General features: G+C 44.9%; 1 protein-coding gene across 1 annotated transcript in view; it reads right to left on the bottom strand.

Annotated features, from left to right (window-relative positions):
- Positions 1-25,000, bottom strand: part of csmd3b (CUB and Sushi multiple domains 3b) — a 387,713-nt gene that overhangs the window by 320,210 nt on the left and 42,503 nt on the right. The window contains 1 exon segment of the mRNA XM_042077517.1: positions 22,700-22,922. Coding sequence (XP_041933451.1) covers positions 22,700-22,922 — 223 coding nt within the window.

The raw sequence follows: 25,000 nt of genomic DNA, 5'->3' as shown, positions 1-25,000 counted from the left end.
AACAGTCAGTTTACGATCGCAAAAATCTGTGCCATGCCGTACATTTCATATGCTTGTTGAATAACGCAGGAAATAAAAGTCAGCCCAGGCGTTTTGAAGACGAGGCTGATGAGTGAGTAAAAAAAGAATAATTTGTTCTCAGGCCAAGTAAAATAGCTATGAGGGGGAGACAATTAGATTTGTTCTCAGGGAGAAGAAGGGAGAACACTGTGCGCTAGCACAATAAATAGCATGGAGAGGCCATGGAGAAAAAATGATATTTACATGTTTCCACTCACAGGATTTCAGCTGCTCTCCACCGCTCTCGTGCTCCCTCCCTCCCTCTCTCTATCCATCTCTCTCACTCCACTTGGTTTCTTCCAGTGGCTATCGCTCTCTTGGTCTGACGAAAAGCTAAAGGCTTAGAGAACGAACTTCAAAGCGTTAGCTGTGAAACAGCAATATGGAAATGAAAATTATCTGATTTTCCTCCGAAGCAATTAGTTTCACGCTCGCAACCTCCAACACTCTTAGAGGCCTGCCGTTGCACTATAACACCTCAGAGAGATTTGGCTTGAGGTTTCCATCTTCTTCACTCTCAGATGCAAAGAGAGTGTTAGAGAGAGAGCGAGTGAGAAAGGGGGGGGGGGGGGGGTGAGATACACAACTGGAAAGACATCCACAGAAGCAATTAGTTTCACAGTGCAACCTGCAGAAATCACTATGGCAAATAGCTATCTAATCACGCTTAGTAAATGAAAAAAGAGGCTTGCATGGGCTATGGCACATACAAATGTAGCCCTTCAAAGCCAAAAAAAGAGTGCCATTGTTCCATTGCTTGCAGGTGGAGACCAATCACTGGGCATCAGTTAGACACACACTGTTGCATTTTCTCTTGTTCTTTCCCATAAGAACTGGCAAAGAAATATAAAATATGTATGATGAAACACATCAGAAAGAGAACAAAAAGAAAAGGAGGAGAGTTATATAGGAGGATGACAAAGAATAAGAGTGAGTGAGAGAAAAGAAAGAGGGTGCCAACAAAAAAAAGAAACTCATGACGTTGATCGGCATTTGAAAGAGCCCGAGGCTGTTAATCAGAGCTGCGTTGAATATTTAATGCCATCCCCATTATGACCTAATGTGTACCCGGCAAAAGTCATCTGACAGAGACGTGGGGCATTCATCACGGGGCGACGCCACTGCTGCCGGGCTCTCCAGCTCCATACTCACTCACAGAGTTCTGCCAGAGGAAGGCCCCAGGCAGACAACCGCAGCAAGGGGTGGAGGGGAGGGGTCGGGTGGGGTGGGTGTAGATGGTGCACCATACGTGTGGTTATTTCTGTGATGTTTACGTTTGCGTGTGACATTACTTCTGGTGCCCTAAGCCTCATGCTGGGCTGTGATTAAAGCGGATGGGGGCGGGTATTAATGGTCAGGGTCAGGTCTTCACTTTTTTAATGTTGGTGAATGGGACAACATATGACACAGGGCATCTGAGGAGACTGGCATGTGTGCCCAGCCATACACCCACGCATGCTGCTGTCCGTCACATGGGCTTCCAACTTAATCACAACCGCAGGGAAGAGAGGCGGACTCCCTCGGCATTGTTGAAATGATGGCAATTATTCTACATACAAATAAATCACATAGAGCTGTCACATATGTACATTTTGATGAACAGCAGGCAGTGGGCATAGGCAGGGACAGGCAACACACAACACACACACACAGACACAAACAAACAAAAATATACACGCAAACATACACATACACACGCACATATTAAAAAAGACCATAAGAACTTCAACAATTTCCCTTTCTAGGCTTGCTCATGCAGAAGACCAAATTAGCCAAGACAATGAGCCCAGCCTAATTAATCTGTGCCATCTCTCCTCAGCTGTTTACCTCCAACCACACAGACACGCACACACACACACACACACACACACACACACACACACACACACACACACACGCACACACACACACACACACACACACACAAACCCCAACCCCGCAATCCAACCATTTCCAGTGTGCTGGACCTGAGCCAAGAGAAAAAGAGGACTTCCAAGCGTGTGCACTCCATTTGCGAGCGCCTGCTATCTGTATGCCACAAGGAGGGTTTACAAGGGCCAGGAAACAGCTCAGCGGGAATTGATCAAGGGTATCAATATTGGCTGTGCTGGAAACGACAAGGTGGCTGGAGAGAAGAGTGAGGGGAAAGATGTGTGTGTGTGTGTGTGTGTGTGTGTGTGTGTGTGTGTGTGTGTGTGTGTGTGTGTGTGAGTGGGCCCTAGCTTGAGCAGACACAGGAAGGTGACTTTCAATTATCTCCATTTCCATTTCTGTTCCTGCTACTGCTCTTTTTTGACTCTCTTAGGTCATGGCCACACATGTGCACACATATAGTATAGGGGACTATAGGGGACTATAGGGGAGCATGGCTCTTTGGATGTCTGTTTAAATATCATGCCTTATCATCTAATCAGTGTTTATCTAAGCAGCTAGGCAGCACCTGAGCCTGAGGATGTTAGACTATGTGATGTTTTAATTTATTTATTTATTTAGTGTGGGGGGGGGGGGGGGGGCAGTGTCCTCAGAGAGGGTGGTCAGAACTTGTATTCATAATCACCCACCCACTCTCTCTCTCTCTCTCTCTCTCTCTCTCTCTCTCTCTCTCTCTCTCTCTCTCTCTCTCTGTCTGTCTCTCTGTCTCTCTCTCTCTCTCTCTCTGTTGATGGCCTCTGCCGGCCCCACACAGAGACTTCTCCAGAGGGCGGGCTGTGCCACCGCTGAATAAATAAAAAGCACAAAATAGTTGGCGGGGGGTTGGGCACAGACATACGGTAGAAAAAAGAAACGACTTGGCAGTGGTGTAGCTGGGTGGGGAGAAGATGAGACAGAGATATTGAGAGAAAACGAGAGAAAGAAACCTTGGTGTCGGCCTGAAGATAGCATGCGAAGGCAAGCGAGGTTGCATCAGTTTGTGTAAATGAGGCAAGGAGCGTAAGAGACAGAGAGAGAGAGAGAGAGAGAAAAGGACAGAGAGAGAGGGAGAGAGCGAGAGAGAATGTGGCAACATAGCTGCTCAACAATGCGATTCACATGGGGTTCACGTGAGACAGGAAGATGCACATGGCTGCATAGAGAAAAAAAACATACATACATATACACACACACTCAATCTTGTTTTAGATGCCAGCCAGCACACACATCACAAACACACGAACTCGCACACACATCTGCTTCCAGAGGGACACGTACACATATAGAAAGACAAAAACAAATGCATGCATGCTCATCAAAAAGGTTTTGCAATACTTGCAAATAATCCTCTAATCACAATTTATTTACACACACATGTACACACACACACACACACACACACACACACACACACACACACACACACACACACAAACACATGCTTTGTGTCTCTCAGTTTCAACACATGCATACAAATAAACACTTGAATGCAAAAGCAAACATGAACATGGCGAGCTCATGCAATAGATTAAACAAACCCATAATCACATCCATCAGTTACAGACACACAAGCTCTCTCTCTCTCGCTCTCTTTCTCTCTCTCTGGCAGTCTTTCACTAACACACACACACATAATGAAATGAAAACAGCATGGAAATGGGGCGGTTGAACACTTCCCTACAGACAGCGGCCGCAGTAACCTGTGCAGCTCCATATCATTCAGCAGTTCCTCTCCCACAGAGGAGCCATGATCTCACTCAGCCAATGACAGCGACAAAGTTACAGTACACATCTCTCCAGTGAGAGCAGAGACAGAGAGAGAGAGAGAGAGACTGAGAGAGAGAGAGGAAGAGAGGGAGATAGAGAGAGGAAGAGAGGGAGAGAGAGAGAGTGTGTGAGAGAGTGAAGATGGAGGTGTAGAGCGGATTTTAGGCCTGGAGAAAGCTGGCGAGTTTAACACAGCGGAACGCAGCAAAGGTCATCTGTAACTCAATCACAGACTACATCTCCCTCATAGCGCTCCCATGCGGATGCCACTTCAGTGGGTTGTGCCAGTGTGAAATATACTTAACCTTGTGCTGCAGTAGCCGCCAGGCAACAGCTTCCATTCACTCTCCCACCCTCCCTGTATATGTGTGAGCCCCTCCTGTGTGCCTTTCTATGGGACGCCATGCAGGTGCCTTCAATGGTAATTACAGTGCATGAAAATGCACTGTTCTGTTATCCGAAGTCTTCTTCTTATTATTATTACAGTGCATGAAAATGCACTGTTCTGTTATCCGAAGTCTTCTTATTATTATTACAGTGCATGAAAATGCACTGTACTGTTCTTCCAAGGCAACAACATCAACAACAACTTATTACAGTGCATGAAAATGCACTGTACTGTTCTTCCTAGGCAACTTCTTCTTCTTATTATTCCGCTTACCACTTTTTCCGTACGCTATTTCTCTTGAACAGTTTAATGTCAGTAAAAAAAATACAGTAAATGTCAACACTTTTCATCAACTATGACTCCTACCCACTGTAGCTAGTTAGCATGGTTAACAAAATTAGCATGTTACCATTGCTAACATTGTTAACATTTTTAACAAAACTGCTAAAAATGATTAGCTAGGTTAGCTAAGTCACATGGTTAGCATAGTTAGCATGCTAGCATGTTAGCATGCTAGTTAGCATTTTTAGCAAAACTGCTAAAAATGATTAGCTAGGTTAGCTAAAGTAACATGGTTAGCATAGTTAGCATGTTAGCATGCTAATTAGCATAGTTAGCATAACTGATAAAAATGATTAGCTAAGTTACCTAAGTAGCATGGTTAGCATGTTAGCATTGCTAGCACTGCTATAAAACATTAGCTAAGTAGCATGGTTAGCAGAGTTAAAAATCTTAGCATAACTGCTAGCAAACATTAGAGCCATTCCAACTTTCAGTTATCGTCAAATATCTACCTATACACAGCCATTAAACTATTTGAATATCAACATTCTTTAAACAGTCTACTTTTAAACTATCAACTTTTATTAAGCTATGCAACCACCATGTCTATCCTAGCATCACCGTAGTAACCATCTCTGTATTATCTGTTTTAACTATACATGATATTTTACATCACAACTTTAGCATTTTCATGCACTGGTAATTCCTTGGAATTGCATTTCTAGTTATTATTATTCCGCTTACCACTTTTTCCGTACGCAATTTCTCTTGAACAGTTTAACTTAGAAACTGTTCAAACTTTGTAACGTAGGTCTTCAAACGGACCAAGCTGCTATGTCTTTTCAACTTTGAAACTGTTATACTTTTTAAACTATTAAAGAAAAACTTTTTAAAAATCCCCATAGACTTAACATTGCCGATTGTGACATCATAATACGGCCGTTAAGCAATGAGAATCCTATGGCAGGTGTTCAGGCCACCTGCAGCCTCAGGCTTTAAGCATACAATCTGGGTCAATTAAGACTACACATCCTATTCAACTGTTTCCTCTGCCCAAAACTGTTTCAAAATAAAAGTCCTCACTACAATAATCCACTGTTAAACAATGTAACCCATTAAACTACTGAACTTTTTACATTCAACTTTTAAACGGTCTACTTTTAAACTATCATTAAACTATATATCTATTAAACTAGCTGTCTATCAACAACTTTTAAACTATCTACATTCAACTTTTAAACTTTTAAACTATATATTCACTAGCTGTCTATCAACAACTTTTAACTTGTCATCAACTACGTCAACACTTTTCATCAACTATGACTCCTACCCACTGTAGCTAGTTAGCATGGTTAGCAAAGTTAGCATGTTAGCATTGCTAGCATTGTTATCATTTTTTGCAAAACTGCTAAAAATGATTAGCTAGGTTAGCTAAGTCACATGGTTAGCATAATTAGCATTGTTAACATGTTAGTTAGCATAGTTAGCATAACAACTAAAAATGATTAGCTAGGTTAGCTAAGTCACATGGTTAGCATAGTTAGCATTGTTAGCATGTTAGTTAGCATAACTACTAAAAATGATTAGCTAGGTTAGCTAAGTCACATGGTTAGCATAGTTAGCATGTTAACATTGTTAACATTCTAGTTAGCATAGTTAGCATAACTATTAAAAATGATAAGCTTGGTTAGCTAAGTCACATGGTTAACATAGTTAGCATATTAACATTGCTAACATATTTAACATGTTTAGCAAAACTGCTAGAAAATGTTAGTTAAGTTAGCTAAGTAGCATGGTTCACATAGTTAACATTGCTAACATAATTAGCATGTTTAGCAAAACTACTAGAAAACGTTAGCTAAGTTAGCTAAGTAATTGTTTGTACTGCTATAAAACATTAGCTAAGTAGCATGGTTAGCAGAATTAAAAATCTTAGCATAACTGCTAGCAAACATTAGAGCCATTCCAACTTTCAGTTATTGTCAAATATCTACCTATACACAGCCATTAAACTATTTGAATATCAACATTCATTAAACTGCTAGAAAACGTTAGCTAAGTAGCATGGTTAGCAGGTTAGCATTGCTAGCACTGCTATAAAACATTAGCTAAGTAGCATGGTTAGCATAGTTAAAAATCTTAGCATAGCAAACATTAGAGCCATTCCAACTTTCAGTTATCATCAAATATCTACCTATACACAGCCATTAAACTATTTGAATATCAACATTCATTAAACTTCCAGTCTGTCAACAACTTTTAAACTATTTACCTTCATCTTTTAAACGGTCTACTTTTAAACTATCATTAAACTATCTATTAAACTAGCTGTCTATCAACAACTTTTAAACTATCTACTGTCTATCAACAACTTGTAAACTATCTACATTCAGCTTTTAAACTGTCTACTTTTAAACTATCAACTTTTATTAATCTATGCAACCACCATGTCTATCCTAGCATCACCGTAGTAACCATCTCTGTATTATCTGTTTTAACTATACATGATATTTTACATCACAACTTTAGCATTTTCATGCACTGGTAATTCCTTGGAATTGCATTTCTAGTTATTATTACAGTGCATGAAAATGCACTGTTCTGTTATCCGAAGTATTCTTCTTATTATTATTATTCTTCCCACCAAATTTCTGCGTCTAATTCAGCTTCAACCGTTTAACGTAGAAACTTCGTTCAAACTTTGTAACATAGGTCTTGAAAAGGACACTTTATACTTTGTGAGATATTAACAAAAAACTAGAAATGCAATTTTGCCCACAACTGTTTCAAAATAAATGTCCTCACTACAATAATTCACTATTAAATAATTTAACTATTTAAACTACTCAACTATTTAACTGTTCAGCCATTTCAACTGTCAGTTATTATCAACTATGCCTTCTGCCAACTGTTATCAAATAAAAGTTTGTTTTGCATTTTATGTTAATATACAGTATGTTTATATTTTCATGCACTGGTAATTTCCTCGAAATTACATTTTCTAGTTTCCATTAAGACTCGTTAGGCATGCGGATGGCATGTTTGACTGGCATTGCTGACTGGGCCTAATAGATGGATAGATGGATCTGCCTCTCACTAATGGCTACAACTGTCTCACACAGTAGCCTCCAGGGGCTAATGGCACAACAACATTAGGGAGGGAAAGCAAAGCTGTTCGCCATATTAATGCACATGAAGTGAAGATGATGCATTTCCGAATATGGTCCCATCTCAAGAAGTTAGTTGAGGAGCAACGAAAGACTTCAATATGTTGAGAAACTAAACATTTGTAGGATTATCTCCTGATAAGTAAGGCCAAGCAACATAGTTGCTGTTTTCCCCCTAAAACTTGAAAAGAAAATAACATTAACATACTTGAGCTAAAAGCTCTTTCGGATTATGTTTTTTTTTCGAAACATACAGTGTAATAGGCGAAGCTTTGTGTAATCATTGTATTACTATGCATGAACTGCAATGTAATTCAAAGCCTAACATGACTGCCAGTAACTGAAGAATGATTGTGCATGACAGTTCAATCACTGACAAGTTGCTCCAGGTGAAAAAACTTTGTGCAGAAATCACTCCAGATGAATAAACTTTGTGAAGAAATCTCTCTGGATGAATAAACTTTATCCAGGAATCCAAGTGTGTTTAGTCCACTGCAATTAGACCTTAATTAAAGCAACACAATAATACACTATTCACTCTCATGCATTCTTAATGGATCCAAAATCCAGAGTGCATCCAAAAGTGTGGGGGCAGGCTCATCTCATTTTTCTCTATGGAGTCTTTGGATTGAAATAATGACTTACACTTTGTGCCGTCCTGGAAGGCACAAATCATGCAATGCTGTTCCCCCACCCCCATTTTTTATTACTGCAGTTTTGATCTTGATACATGTTGCATTGCTGTGGCATTATAGCATTGATGCATTGCTACAGTGTTTTGGAAAGGAAAACAATATCAGGACAATAAGAGAGGAGTTGTGAATAAAACATATCCATTCAGAAGTCATCCAAGAGGCGCTGCACATGCTAAATGGAAACGTAGCATAGCGTTACGAAAGCCATAATTAACACAGCAGGTTAACAACCATGGTCCCACCATACATTATATAATGCGTAACTATAGCAACACTTTTCTTAATGAGGCCACGCCCCCACCCCCATGGGGCCTCATGAATATTTAATGGTCAATTTACTTTTGCAGGGCCGGTGATTAATTGATCCATTGTTAAAAGAGAAATGATATACTGGACCTGTCAGATTGTGACAGCTTGCTCTCCTTTCCTAGCACTACACAGCACTACAGGTCAAATAACAGCACCATTTAATTGAATCCTTGTATTGCTGTCCCAAAAGTAATGAACTGCCTAACAGACCATGGCAAAAAATCTGTGTTCAGTCTCGGGGAAGGACGAGGGAAAAAAAAGCTTCATGACAGCCGTGTGATGCAGTGTTCACTTTAGGCATCCGTCAAAGGGACAGAGCTCTGCGGTCAAGACCGGGGTCCGGCCTATTCATCTGCTGGGCAGTGTGCTGGCATCACAGGTGATTAGGTAAACCCTACAGTATGGGGTCATGTTGATCTTCTAGCACAGTGTGAGCTGAGACACAGTGTGAGCTGCGGACAAAAACTAACAGACGCCTTGCCAGATATAAACATTTTGTACATTCAGGCTCAAAAAACATGTTTTTTTTTTTTGGTGAGTGAAAAACAACGTTTTTGTAAGGATAATAGGATGGAGGTCTGGTAGGGTGTATGGGATTTCATTCACTCGCTTCAAGGGAGGAGAGCAGGAGTCCAATGAAGTTTACAGTTTTCATAGCGATGTCAAATGTTTGTGTTTTCCCCTAAAATAAAAGGAGACTTCAACTTCTAAAGTTCAGGCAGAAATGCCTCAATGTGCTCTGCTATTGATGATTTTTGTAAAAAAAAGAAAAAAGCCCTGAATCCAAACTTTCAGTGCAGTGTTTCATCTCTGGGAGGAGATGTATGCAGTATCTATCAACCAAGGTGGCATCAACACAAGGGGGAGAAGAGCCATTCACAGTCAATATGTAGTGTGCTTTAATGAGTTTCATGTATAAAATATAAATTATGCAGGCTTGCTTCCCCATGAGCCCGAGGACACTCAAGTTGACACCGTAAACAATTAAAGTGGGATATGAGACCAGACAGGCTTAGTGGTGGCGCATAATACAGCCCAAGAATTGACCAAGGGGCACAGTTATTTATGCACATGAGCATCAGTCATGTATGGAACATTTGAAATGTTTTGATGTTTATTGCAGACTTATTTTCCTATGTCATAAAACCTTACTCACTGGAGTGGGCAAATGAAGAAGATGACGAAAGGACAATTTTGGGGGGAGGGAAATCGCAGCCACGAATCGCCCACAAAGAGGAATCGTTCACTGTGCCGAACTAACCAGGGGTATTGGCCTGGGATCAAAGTAAAAGCGAAAAAATGTGGAGCGTTTTTATTATGTTATGGGTAGCACGTAAGCCAGCCGCAGAATAACAGCGGGGAGACACATACTGTATCGTGTGGCTGGTTTTTGTGGCTTGTGGATATTAGCATCCTCTCCGCACTTTGTCTTCCATTACTTCTGTGATATTAAGGAAAAGCAGATTAGTGCGTTATGAGGCACAGACTGATTCGCCTGAGGATGTTTTGGGCAATATACAGTATTTTGAAAAAAAAAGATTTTTTTTTAAAGAAATATATAAATAAAGGAATAAGCATGCAAGCAGAGCGGGCCACGCTTTGTGCTGCAAAAGAAGCGAGCGTATCACTGTCAGCAGGAGCCTCTCTCTCTCTCTCTCTCGGTTCTAATTAATTCTGAGCTTTCGAGAGAAAAAATCTTGGAAAAAAAGCGCGGAGTGGAACCACAGGATCATACTGCATCATCAGCGTGTCTTCGTGCCACCCCCGGCGGGCGGTTTCGCCGGAGCACAGCGTGCCGGAGCACGCCACCATTTTCTTCCAGTCGTCCTAGGTTTCAATGGAAAACACATCACAGCAATGTTGCTCATAACAACTTCAGCTTCTCTACCCCAGTTTCAGCATGCAACAGTAAATATGTCAAACACACAGAACTCAGCCAAGTCTTAAGGAGGCACATTGACCGGCGGTCATATTTAAATTGTAAATCAATTGTAAATTGTCCTACTTTCGATCAAAAGAACTGACTGAATATGAATACTGTTCCCAAGCTAACATGTGCTGGCAATGATTCAGATGAATGCAAAGTGTATGGCTGTGGCATTAGCATTGCTTCAGAGTCCAACCAGACTAACTGTTCCATAAGCAGACAGCAAATAATTATGCCGTTTGATCTCTCATCGTGGTTGAGATGAAATAATGTGATCTGGCGCCCGGGCTACTGGCGAAGCTCACCAGCTGCTAAGCACGAAGCCAAGCGAAGTGTTGACAGCACAACGCCGCGTTAAACTTTCAACTAATTGATGCGTTTACCGCGCTAAGAGCGTCCTTGGAGAGCAATTTACCACCACACACCCATTGTGTGTGGGGGGTTTCATTGCCAGACACGAGGCGTGGGACTTCATCGAGAGAAACAAACAACCAGTGTAGCAACACCCGCGCTCCGAGAAGAATCAAGACAGGGTTGAGCTGGGATGGGTTTGGCCTCGCATGTCCACCAGCCGACTCAAATCTCCAGAGCTTCGCGGCGCCGGAGCGAACAACATATCCCCAGACGGAGGGGCAGTTTTTTTCCCACTGAAAAAAGGACGTTAATCAAACATACATAGAGGGAATTGAAGCCCTCCGGCGTGGTTTCTAATGAGCTCACCTGTCAGTGCAGAGACTGGAGTCTATGATGGGAGGCGGATGGAAGAGCGGGGGGTGTGTGTGTGTGTGTGTGGGGGGGGGGGCACCCTTCTCACCCTTTCTGCCCCTTACAGCGCCAGAGAGTCTATTTTTTAAATCAAGAACTAGCCATTTGGGTTTTTTTTAAATGACTTCATGCAATCTGAGATGCGTGGGCACACACACACACACACACACACACACCCAAACACCCCCCCAAAAAAAAAAAACTGTGTTCTATTAATAATTGAAAGGGACCACATCACCAGGCCTTCTTCAAGCAGAGATGACAAGCCACTAAATAAAGGATGCAGTGTGAGCGCAGGGGCTGGAGGTAGAGGAGGAGGTGCAGGAGGAGGATGGGTCCGGAGATGTGGGGTAGTGCGGAGTCACAGATGGGGGTGGGAGTATGGGGCAGTGGGAAGGGAAGGGTAGGAGACGTGGTGGTGGTGGAGGTGGTGGTGGAGGGTGCGTCATGAGAGCAGGGGTGGTGGAAAGCTGCTTCCCACTGCAAAGTCAACACGAGTGGGTCATGCACGCCAGACGTGAAAGAGAGATGATGATTCTGTAGGACCACTGGGACGAGGAGGAGAGCGAGGAGGGGGAGGAGGAGGGGGCTGGTGAGAGTGAAATGAAAAAGGCACACACACAAAACAAACAAAAAGAGACATGCATAAATGAAGACAAGCACTTTAGTTGCCATTGTCCTGATTGTTCCAGAAGCTTTACCCCTCTGGGCAGACTCATTAGGAGTCTGTTTATATGAATGCTTTGAGTGTCTGTGTGTGTGTGTGTGTGTGTGTGTGTGTGTTTGTTTGTCTGTGCGTGTGTCTGTGTGTGTGTGTGTGTGTGTCTGTGCGCTCCTGTGCATCACTGGATGGTCAAATCGGTTTGTTCTAATATTAGTCTTTGACTGTTAGCGTTCAAATGGAGTGAAGAGTCCAACAGCCACGCTGTTGACTGACAGGGCAGAAATGGACCTGGGGCCAGGGCCAAGGGCCACAAGACTCTGCCATTCCTCACCCACTGACTTACAGGGTAGCCGTATGCCTTAAGTGGTTTTCCATGCCGCATGAGCACGGTTTGCATTGTGGCAATGCCTCCATTAATAATGCACAGTTGTGTATGTTCATCTCCCAAGGACAGCGACAAACAGCAGGAACAACAAACAGGAAACAAATTGTTACGTTTAAACCAGTACGCCCATATTGGGCACGTGAGTTTACATGTTAAAATGGAGGCCATCATGGGATCAATCCCGATCATGGAAGGGCACTCAGGAGAGGGCCTCTCTTGAGTACACAAACAGACCATAAGGGTAAGCAAGTGCCTACTAACATGCAATCCATCTGAACCGAATGACCCTGTAATAGGAGCCTGAACAGAGCAGTAATCTCATGGGCCAAATTACTGTACCGCCTCTCTCGAACGCACAAGGGATTCAGTAGATGCACACAAAGATTTACTAATTCAAAGATACAGCCTCAAGGTTGCATTTACGAAATGCATTCATAAGAGCATTCGATAAGGGCGATACTTGTAGCCGTACTCACGAACACAACAATCTTGTTGTGGTACCTAATAATCAGGGTGGTAGGAGAGAGGAAATGCAGAGAGAGGGAGAGAGAGAGGGAGAGAGAGAGAAAGAGAGTGTGTGTGAGAGAGAGTGAGAGAGAAAGAGAGAGAGACAGACAGACAGAGAGACAGAGAGAAGGAGTGAGCAATTGACAGTACAAGTGTCCAATTTTACAAATCCATAAAGCAATCCCATATAGAGAGCACTAGGGGAATATAGAACCTTACTCCCAGGCGAATCGTTTTCAGCTTTTTAAAATGGTAGAATTTCCTTACCCTGGAGCTCCTCTTCCGAGGCCCTGACCAACACAAATGTTTTGGCAGTGAAGACTCGTCAAGGTCTGGCCATCCAAGACCCACCAAGACCATAAAAGTAAACCTAGAGCAGACTCACACAACCTCACGCAGAAACATAGCGGCATCTACATGAACCCAGACCTTTCTCGAACGTTGCCATACACACAGAGCCCGTCAAGGCTCCCCACGCAGCTAAAAAAAACGTTAAAAGCCTCTCGACCGTAGAAGCCAAGCAGTCGGCAAATGCATTAAACAACAAATATCATGCCGTCAGTATGAGTGTACACGCTGGGGGTATTGTAAAGGCCTTTAACGTGACATTTAACATTAGAACGATTTGTCCACCACAGTATCCCCAGAGTACATACATCCATTACATCCCCAGTGCACACAAACTTGACCCGCCACACGGGGGTCAGGCCCTGGCTTCACCAGCATCCCTCCCTGACTCCCCGAGGGGCTTTACTGGGCAGGATGATGACCTCAGAGCCTCCAGGGGATGATGTGCCTGCCAGGTGTTATCGGTCATTCTCCGGCGCAGGAGCTGGCAGCAGCGGCTCAAGTGGTGGCACCCCAAACACACACACAAACACACACACACACACACACACAAACACCCACACACACACACACACAAACACCCACACACACACACACACACACAGACACATCATCCTTTCCCCACCTGGCTGTGCCCTCGCTAATAACACCCAGAGGGGATTACGGTGCCCGTTCACACACACTCATCCCCAGGAATTACAAACAGAGGGCTGTCCCCCAGGGGAGGGGATGTCTGGAGAAGCCTGGGAGAGGTGATGACAGCAACCGCGAAACAAATATACGAAAGTGAAGGGAATTGAAAAAATGAGAAGAACATAATGAATGATGGTGCCATAAAAACAAGCACAACATAAGATGAAGAATGCATTTTTTGTGTCGCGCCATGGCTGACATTTGTCTCCAACCCAGAGGCTTCAGCCTCCATTTTAAGATGCGAGTCATGAACGTGTTCCAACGTCGCTGTATATGATTGGAGTAGACAAAAAACACCTTCCTCTAAAAACGTTCATCAATGCCAGCGCCACAGGTGAAACTTGCGGATTAAGGCAAAGCTTCTACATAATGCTACTATGCCATTTGACATAAACCTGGTCCAGTAGAGTCCACTCCCAGCAGGTAGCTTTTTCATCCCTCCTCTAGTGTCGTTAATGAATATCAAGCTGGAGTGTCTATCTCTATTAAATCAGATGTGATCAGGCGCATTGGGTTAAGGTATGGGGCAAACCACAGACACAAAAGCGCCAACCTCCTGGGAATACTAAGCTAAATTGAGTGAATGGGAAATCCTATTAGGTGGTTAAATGACCTAATGGAAAGTCGAGTTGGTGGAGACCGATGGTTGAGGAAGCTCCCATGATTGGTAAATGAAAAAAAGAGAGAAAGAAAAACATGGGATGAAACAATAGAAAGAGATGTCTTTGCAGGCACTGATAACTGTGCACAGAGAGGGATGCCAAGCCCCCACCTGGGTATCTTTGGCCTTCTCCATCACGGCCATCTCTAACTGGCCTAGATCGAATGCTGAGCGATTGAGAGAGAGAGCGAGAGAATGAGAGATAGGGAGAGAGAGAGAGAGACAGAGGGAGAGAGAAAGAGAGAGAGAGGGAGAGAGATAGAGAAAGAGAGAGAGAGGAAGGGAGCAACAGAGATGAAACAAGCTCTCCCTGAGGGGTAAACACCGGCGCCACGGCCGTAACAGCACACAGCATTGGCACCCACATGCTTCAAAGGCTTTCAGCTACATTTTTTTCTCCCTCACCACCCCTCTCCCTCCATAACTATTAAGTGAAGAGAAAAAAATCCAACAAGGGGGCTTTGAGATTTAATTGTCGAGCTACAGGCATAAGATAGGCATAAGAGGATTAGACAGAGGTGAGAAGAGGATCCGTTTTTTGCAAGCAATGGATCTTGATCCATGGCACATCAGGAAAAAAAGGTGCGGCAAGTCGTCAGTTAGCACACGCTAACCTGACGTCATTCCAAGACCATGTGAAGTGGTGGGAGAACTTCAACAGCCTTGATTTATACCAGTTTACATCATGTGGTCTTATTTTTGATTTATACATGGTAAATTAAAAAAAGGTGCGGCAAGTCGTCAGTTAGCACAAGCTAACCTGACGTCATTCCAAGACCGTGTGAAGTGGTGGGAGAACTTCAACAGCCTTGATTTATACCAGTTTGCATCATGTGGCCTTATTTTTGATTTATACATGGTAAATTATTGTTTATTAAGGTTTAGTTAATAGTCATTTTTACTATTAACTAAAAATTAAGTAATAGTTTAAAATTGTACCAATAATAAAGTGCTACCAAAAGTAGTTTTGCAATACATTGTATCAGTATTCATGAAAATCTCCCAAATTAAGGATATCTTATCCTTTTTGATTACACACTTTAATATTATAATGAGAATACAATATATAATGTGAAGAATACACTGTCCATCTGCTGCAAGTGCATGTCAACTAAAGGGCAAATTCAGTTGGTGATGGCAAAGTCATAGCCCACCACCATTAAAATCCTTTTCAATGAGCCCTCAGAACAGACCCAATTGGTCAGAGTAGTGGAAGGGAGAATAAGGATTGAACTTCATTCACCCCATCGTGAGTGGCTGAAATGGGCCTTTTCCCCTGAAACAAAAGTAACTGAGCCAACATGAGAATGGAGGGGGATCCGCGGCAAGGGCACAGACAAATAAATAAAGGCAGAGAGACGAGACATTGACCTCTTGCTTTTTTTAAAATCTCAAAGTGGGCCTAAAAATACAGCAAAAGGAGTGAACCGGAGAAAGAGGCTATTTAAAGCAGTGGGCATGCAGGCAGATGAATTCATCCTCCCAGCGTAAGCACTGAGGACAGGTCCCCTGGGCGATACCTTACTCTACAGTACCTGTGACCTGTAGCCTCACTATGGGCTTCCAGATGGAGTACTACATTCCCCCTCCACACACAAACACACATCCACCTTCCGGCACAGGTCTGCTAGTGCCTGCTGCTAACTGCTAAAATGTTAAGGCTGAGCAGGCTGGGCTTTTTTTCCCACGGCCTGGTTCAACAACAGCTGTGGGTGTGATGAACTTGGAGTGATGAGCAGCTGTTGGTGTGATGCACAGGGTCAACAAGGAATAGAATAATTTCACACCAATAGGCTAACTCTGCTGTTAGCTTGTGAGCTGATTAAAGGGGACATTCCAGAGGTATGGACGTCAAGCAGAGGCAGAGCATGTGAAAAGAGGTGAGAGACTAGAGACAGAGAGAGAGACAGAGAGAGACAGAGAGAGAGGGAGAGAGAAAGATGCTGAGGAAACTGAGGACAGAACATGGTAGGGCAGGGATCATAGCTGCCTGATTCTGCATGCATGGCCATGCTTCTCGGATCAGCTTTGTCGAGCAAAGGAAGAGAGGGGGGAGCCGCAATTCACCAGCTGACCACCGGGTGTCAGTATCTGAAGCCGGAGGAGACCCAGTCTGCTCTTGGCAAACAACGCTGCACAGCAACAGCCCCAGCAGGCTGTCTCTGCCTCTCTCTCTCTCTCTCTCTCTCTCTCTCTCTCTCTCTCTCTCTCTCTCTCTCTCTCTCTCTCTCTCTCTCTCTCTCTCTCTCTCTCTACATCAGCTCAGATAGCAGTGAGCATTGATGCACCTCCAATGCCATCAGGGGGTGATCTACGCAGATGGGAGAAGTGATTTAACCACGCACACATGGATGCCACACATACACTCTCTCTCTCTCTCTCTCTCTCTCTCTCTCTCTCTCTCTCTCACTCACACACACACACACACACACACACACACACACACAAAGACAAATGCAAGCACAGAATCTATTATCGCATCTTCGCTCTCGGATGAAAACACGTTGTCCAGATCGATTTGTGGCAAAATGGAACCCTCCTCGAACGCATTCACAGCAGGGCGCGCTGGCTTCCCATGGCCAGGGCTCCCGGGACGCGGCCGGCTACCAGTTGTGAAGGCTACCCGTGGAGGGGTGGTGTAACAAGGCAAGGGAGAGCACAGCCAGCAGTCCTGAGAGTGCATCCCTGAGACAGTTCCTTTGCCTCACTGAACGATAACAGTCACAAGAAATGCCCAAAAAAGCTCTAGTCATTCCTCCACTTGTCAAGGAGGATTCTTCCGGAACCTCCACACAGTGTGGGGGGGGGACAGCAAGGACACTCTATTTTTATATATTTTATGCCTTTAATCTGATAGGACAGTGGAGAATGACAGGAAGTGAGTGGGAGAGAGAATCGGGGTGGGATCCGGAAAGGACCACGGGGCGGGAATCGAACCCGGCTCGCCGGTGTACATTGCAGGTGCCACAGCCAGTTGCGCCACGGCCAGGGCAGCAAGGACACTTTTGTTGTTTATTCATGTTTTTGTATTTCACTTTTTAGTTGTGTTTTGTGTAAATGCAAAATTGTCGAGCAAGGAAAAACACGAGCACCTGGAGTTTCGGTGGCGGACGGTGACAGCTCTGGTCTCGTATGGGGACAAGAGGAATACATATGGATGGTATGGAAATAAGGCGAGGAGTGCATTTGGGGATGGAAGTCTCGAGCTTCTAGTCATACCCCGCTATCCACGCCTCTTCATGCATTTCACATGGGCGAGCGATTGCCGCCAGCCGGCTCGAGCTCTCGGCTCAGCTGCCGTGGTGAACCTGGCGTAAGTGATTGACAGGAGGGCCGAAGTGATGCTTGCAGTCCGTCGCATCGTGGCGCGCGCGGCGTCCACGCATCTGAATAATGCAGCGATTAATCACAGGAGTCTGGACGGTGAGCTGAATATCTGCTGTCACCAGAGGCCTTGCGAGCCCCGAGTCCTGCTGAATTACCAGCTGGGTTGCTCACTATCATGAAAGAGAGGATGTGCACATTTGTGTGTGTGTGTGTGTGTGTGTGTGTGTGTGTGTGTGTGTGTGTGTGTGTGTGTGTGTGTGTGTGTGTGTGTGTGTGTGTGTGTGTATGTGTGTGTGAGAGAGAGAGAGAGTGTGTGTGTGTGTGTGTGTGTGTGAGTGAGGAAGAGTATTTCTGCTTTGTCATCATGGCTTGGAGCACATATAAACACACACGGATGCTCTCTGTCCTCTCACAGGAAGAAATGTGGGCCAGTGCATTGAAACACACACACACACACACACACACACACACACACACACACAGAGAGAGAGAGAGAGGAGAGAGAGAGAAAGAGAGAAAAAAGAGAGAGAGAGAGAGAGAGAGAGAGAGAGAGAGAGAGAGAGAGAGAGAGAGAGAGAGAGAGAGAGAGAGAGAGAGAGAGGGGGGAACACCTAAAAAAGGCTGAGAGATTGCATGGAGACCAAGATAGAGAAGGAGTGAGAGAAGGGAGTGACAGAAGGATCTAGAAGGAAGGAGAGAGGAGAGGTAGTAGCACACAGACATTCCCTCCCCAGCTATGCTAAGCCAGCCAAATTATCATTTAGGCCAATCAGTAATTCATTTGGATAAATCTTTTAATATTTTACCAGATTGCTGAATGATTTAGATAAAGCAGTAAATATTTCAACACAATTTCAGATTAATTACTGACATCTTCAGATGGCATGCCAGTCTCAGAGTAATGCGACTGTGAAATATGACACGCATCCACGTATACAACTTGTGTGTGTGTGTGTGTGTGTAAATGACAGTGGGAAGGTGTTACGAGTGGGAGCGTGTGTGTTTGTGTGTGTGTGTGTGTGTGTGTGTGTGTGTGTGTGTGTGTTTGTGTCTGCGTGTGTGTGTGTGAGAAAGAGAGAGAGAGAGAATAAATGTGTGAGAGAGAGAGTGAGTGAGAGAGAGAGAGAGGAGAAGGGGTAAGGGTACAGGATAGAACACTGAAGCAGGGGAGAGGAGGGGAATGATAGACAGACAGCTGGACAAACATAACAGATACACACACAGACAGACAGCCACACAGCAGAGATGGGGGGAGTGTTTACATGATTTACATGTAGACATGAGACGGAATCACACAGAGAAATGCTACAGTCAGCTGGGTCAGTAATATATACATGAATATACTGTATATATGTATATATATACAGTATATATATACATATATATATATATATATATATATATATATATATATATATATATAATATGCTGAATATACATGAGGAAAACATGCCTTAGCTTAGCAGTCTGGCAGAGAAGAAATGCTATGGTAAGCAGAGTGTGTGTGTCTGTGTATGTGTATGATTGTGTGCATGCATGCATGTATATGTGTGTGTGTGTGTGTGTGTGTGTGTGTGTGTGTGTGTGTGTGTGTGTGTGTGTGTGTGTGTGTGTGTGTGTGTGATGGATATAGCACAAGAGTGTTTTCTTGGTCATGTCTGGACCACTGAGTGGTGTAGATTTATTATGCAACATTCATTAAAGCTGGAGCCGAAGCCCATAAATTATCACTGTTTATGCAAAACCAGGTCAAGGAGTATACATCATGCATCAAGATCTGGGCTGACACTCAAGAGTTTGTGCACATGAATAGACATACAGTACACACACACACACACACACACACACACACACACACACACACACACACACACACACACACACACACACACACACACACACACACACACACACACACACTAGTGTCAACCATGAGCCAACAGGATCCCCAAGTGTTACCCTTAGTCCACAGTGTGTACTCTTAACTGCAGGCAGGCCAGAGAGGCAACATTTATATTTACATTTATATTCTGAATTAATTCACCCCAGAAATGAATCAAAAATACTCAGCTAAAACACACCCTGCTGCGGTGTGTGGATTTGAACAAAACTGCTAATAACTATTATCCTGACTAATTTGCTCCCATCTGAAATCAAAGTGGAGGGGACCGGGGCGACGCCATTAAAGCAACAGGACAGGGGTCGTGGCGAGTGCACGGTACGGACGCTTAATTGTGATGCATTATTTACAGTGGACTAACTTTAGGTGACGGGGCGATTTGTCTGCGACGTGGCGTGAACACGGCAACGGGTGACCCACATGTAGTGCCTGCAGAGGCCTGCATTATTTAGGCTTTAAACTGTTTGTTACCGAATGCCTGCTGCCCTTTATGCCCTGCTCTGATTATGTCTCTCTCTCTCTCTCTCTCTCTCTCTGTCTCACACACACACACACACACACACACACACACACACACACACACACACACACACACACACACACACACACATCCCTTACCTTACCACTCCCTTGGATTTGGCTTGTTCAGACTCTTGTCCTTTTTAAATTATGCACTTAAATCATGACCTTGTTAAATCATGCACTTGAATACCCCCCTCCCTCGCACCCCCACTGCCCCTCTTTGTTTTCTTTACTTTTTCTCCCTAATCTGTTGTTCTTTTCCGGGATGTTCTCCCCTCTTTTTCTTCTAATTTTGCACTTGTTTTTGATTTAATTTGAGGCGGCGCAGATGGGGTGCTGTTCCACATGGCGGCCCGCGTCGGCACACGGGGTGCATCGGTGGTGGCGCGCGCGTGCTGCCAGACATCTGGAGCCAGACAGCCGTGGTGAGGACTCGGCTGCCGCTACCGCCACCGCTGCCGCCGCATCGTCACTGCAGAGCAAGCTGGTCCCCTCTACTCTCTCTATCTCTCTCCACCCCCAGCCAGTGGGGCATTGCCTCTCCCCAATATATATGCATCATATTTACAAATGGTCATATGGGAATAGTGTGTGGGAATATGTGTGGTTAGCGCCAACCTGTCCTTCAAGTAGTCATCCTCCTCTCCGTAGGCTAGCGAACGTACATTTGTACACATATACACATACGTATACACACACAGGAGACACCTTTGGTCACATGGCCTTTCCACATCACAAACTTCACCATCATCCTGCATCCCTCTTGTGCCTGAGGGTGTCCTCCCAGAGGGTACGACACCAGCAGGGGTCACTGGCAAACTGCCCCCACTCACACCTACATCAACAAAAAAAGAAAGGAAAAAAGGAAAAGAAAAAAAATCTCCCTTGGGCTTTGGGGCCTTCACACATCCCTGGGTTCATCTCCCGTGAGGAAACTGCTACCATGGCTCAACAACATCCCTCCCCCTCATATAACCAATGCAACACTATGCCCAACCTCACCTCACCCCACTACCCACACAAACCTCTGCAACCGGCTTCTCTCAGGGTAACAGGTGGACACCCCCAGGAGACACTCCTTTGGTCTGGTGCCGTGCAGAGCCACCACCATCACGATCAGCCCTCTACGCTCCACCCAGGTCCCCAGAGAGGAAGGCAAGGTGGCGGCTGGTGACAGGCCTGCTGCCCAGGCTGCTCCCCCCAGCCCAGCCTGGCCCTGACAGCATGTCTGCACGGAGCTCGCTCTGCCGGCTGAGCACTGTTCCCATAATGGCCTTCATCAAGGTAATAAATGAGCTGGCTGATGAGACAGGTTTTTGTTTTGGGTTAGCATTATAAATTGTGTGTGTGTGTGTGTGCGTGCGAGTATGCACACACACAGCGAGTGTGTGGACAAAACTGCATGTCTGTGCAGCATCATATATTACAAAGTATGTGTGCACAATACATGTATGATTGTGTGGGTATGTGTGGGTGAGTACATTACAAAATGTGTGCATGTGCATTTGTGCGTGTGTGTGTGCTTGTGTGTGTGCATGTACATGTTTTGTGTTGACCAAAGCACATTTCCTTGATTTCCTCCTCCACTGCCTGACCCAAACCCTGTAAATCCCTCTCAGATCTCATTCCAAACCCCCACGTTTTCCCCCTGCACAACATCTCTATCACGACATCAGCACATGCTAATTGACGTCCGAGGCAGTTAATGGGCAGACAAAGTTGATTTTCTCAGTGCCCAATTACCTGGGGGGAATCAGTTTTGTACAGTAGCCGTTTAATCTGGCCAAACGGCTACGCTATCTGTGTCTGGCGCACACGCTGTAAATTACGATGACCAGAGCAAACCGGAGTCCGATTGCCATCTCTCCTGGACTGTTGCAACAGGGGGCAAATGAAGAGTTGCAGACTCACTACTCCCGAGTCCCGGCTCCCATTTTATGTCCCACAAGGACATAATCAGAACAATCCACTTTTTAACCAAAGCACATTTGTTCAAGGATATTGGGGGGCGAGAGAGTGGAGTAGAGAAGGGAGTGGTAGGAGAGGAAATGAGGTTGTGAGCGGCACATAGTGACTATGAGGAGAGATAGGCAGAGAGAGAGAGAGAGGAAAAGGCAAACGCTAGTGAATAGGAGAAATGAGCTTAAGATTGGGAGAGAAATTGTGAGGCAAGAGAGTCCTAGGGTGAGAGATGGATAGACAGAAAGAGAGTGAGGGAGAGAGAGAGGAGACAGAAAAAGAACTCCCTTTGCTGCTTACTCATCCTTCCTTAAATGTCAACCACAGGCCATAAATCCCTCACTCATCAATACTATCAGAGGACAGTAAAACCCTTTAGCTGTGGGACAGGGGGAGGGTGGAAGGGGGGAGGTGCAGCTTTTAAATAACAATGCAGTTGGTTGACGCAGTGCCGGCACCCACCTCGTCCTGAAGTTGGCTGGATGAGGGTGCCCGTCGTAGAGCGATAAAAAGTCATATTCCTCCTCCACCGCAAATGACTGAAAGACTATTTGAATGCGGTTGCCCTCCTCCACTACGATTACCCACGTACAGTTTGCCCCATTGGGATATCCGTATGGAAATCCGGGGCTTTCAATGGTCCCATTTCTTCCTTTCAACGTCCCACCGCATGTATATATGAAACCTAGAGAGGGAGAAAACAGACAGAAGAGAGAGAAAGACAGTTAATATGCTGTGTAGTTGACAAACAAATAACTTTATTAAAACCATTATGAAAACTAATTTAGGAAACCATTGCAAGCATAATCTGCTTGAAACACACACACACTCAGACACAAAACACAGCCAAAATTCTAATCATGTCATATTTGTTCAGAAGGCAGCAAGCAAACCGCATAAATGACATTTTAAAACTGGTTTCAGTGTAAGCTGGCAGCAAATCTAGTAGAGATGCCAGGGAAGGAGGGAGCTCTTTGCACAGCAGAGCGCTGCACAGGTGTTTGGGGGGGGTAGAAATAGGCCGATCCCCCGGCCTCGCATTCTCATCGGCTGCACCACAAAAGACACAGCCATCATGTCCAGCATGGCGCCACAGCAGGCTGCTACAATCGCGCGCAGCATGGAGTCCCCAAACTATTAGTCACAGCTCAACGCATGGACACGCCTGGCTCTGCTTTCTGCACTTCCCAGCCGAAGCCATTTACATTATCGGCACGTACGTGCACGCACAAAAATAAAAATCGCCCTACCCCACCCCCTCTGCACGGCACAGGGAGAGAGGGCGCTATGGCCTCAGCAATACCCACAGTCCCCAGCTGACACCTTCACTTTTCACAAGGTCGGGCAAGGGTAAGAACCGGAGCCAAGACGAATCCTTCATACGGGCCATCAAAAAAGGCAGCAGCTTCCGATTAAGGATACTGGGAAAGCTAGTCGTGCTGGATCGAGCTCCAGCAAACTATCAGGCTCCAGCGCTGCTGTTGCTGCTGCAGCCTCTGCTGCTGCAGTCTGCCCAATGGTACCCAGCGGTACCAGGGAGCACTCCAGCCAGAAAGTGATTTTAATAGACTCCAAATCGGTGCTGTCCAGATGGCCTGCACAGGCGAATGCGTTCTGGGGCGGTCTTGCTCTTTCAGCGCAACCCATTGTGTAGGTGCTTTTAAATAAGAAACTCTTTCTAAAACCGGAAGCTGTGGGCCTACAGCCCATGACGACAAAACAGTGGGGGAATTAAAGGTATTACTTTCACACTGATTACCATAATCTCTACCACGCTTGTGTCCAAGTTAACTTTTGAGGGATATCCTTTTACGAAATATCCTGCTTAACAGAAGAATGTTAATTGCACTTTCAAAACTGCCTAGTGGGTTCATTGTGCAGAATGTGATCCATCCTTAACAAATGATTATGTTCTTTGGAAACAAGACAGGACACAATCAATTTGAACAGAGTCCAAAACAATTTTATGTTAGCATAAATCGTTGTCTGTGCCAGTGTACAATATGAAACTACATCCGTGAAAGTGATAGGCCTCTCCACTCACAACACATTGAAGACATGCTAGCATGCCAAGCAGAGGGAGACACATCAGGCCCCTTGTAGTTTTTGTGGAAATAACACTTGAGTGGAAATGTATTACCCTGTAAAATGGGATAATATGACTCACAATCTTCAAAGGTGTGCTCCTGCCTCCTGCATGTGTATTTATTAAGGTGAAAAGGTGTGTGTGTATGTTTGAGTGTGTGTGTGTGTGTGTGTGTGTGTGTATATGTGTATGTGTGTGTGTGTGTGTGTGTGTGTGCTGTTTTTCTTTCAGCCTCCATCATTTGCTCAGAACCTCGAAATACAGGATTCAAAACAAAATGAAAAGCACAACCACCACAGTTGACTGCGTCCACACTCACTGGCTCTGTTAAGCATTGAGCCATGCCTCTCCAGAGACCATCACTCGCTCCAGCACACTCTAGCCTTACCATGTGTACCATGTGTCTACATGAAAAAAGCCATACGATACTGTATCCTTGTTCTTCAAGGGGGTTGGGCTGTACATGGAAAGCCAGACGTTGCATCATGGGTGCACTAGTAAGCCACAGTCCCCAAAGCCCTGCTGCCTCTCCTTGGTTATCACAGCTTTACCGTCAGCGCGTGCTAACACGCTAATCGACAGGCACGTCATCCAGGCCGAAGGGCGCGAGCGCAAACTGTTCCTTTTTTCCTTCCCCTCATCCTTCATCTGATTACCCATGATTCAGTGTGAAGGGC

This window comes from Alosa sapidissima, chromosome 21 (genome assembly GCF_018492685.1).
Source record: "Alosa sapidissima isolate fAloSap1 chromosome 21, fAloSap1.pri, whole genome shotgun sequence".
NCBI lineage: Eukaryota > Metazoa > Chordata > Actinopteri > Clupeiformes > Clupeidae > Alosa > Alosa sapidissima.
This window is presented reverse-complemented; position numbering and strand designations above follow the sequence as displayed.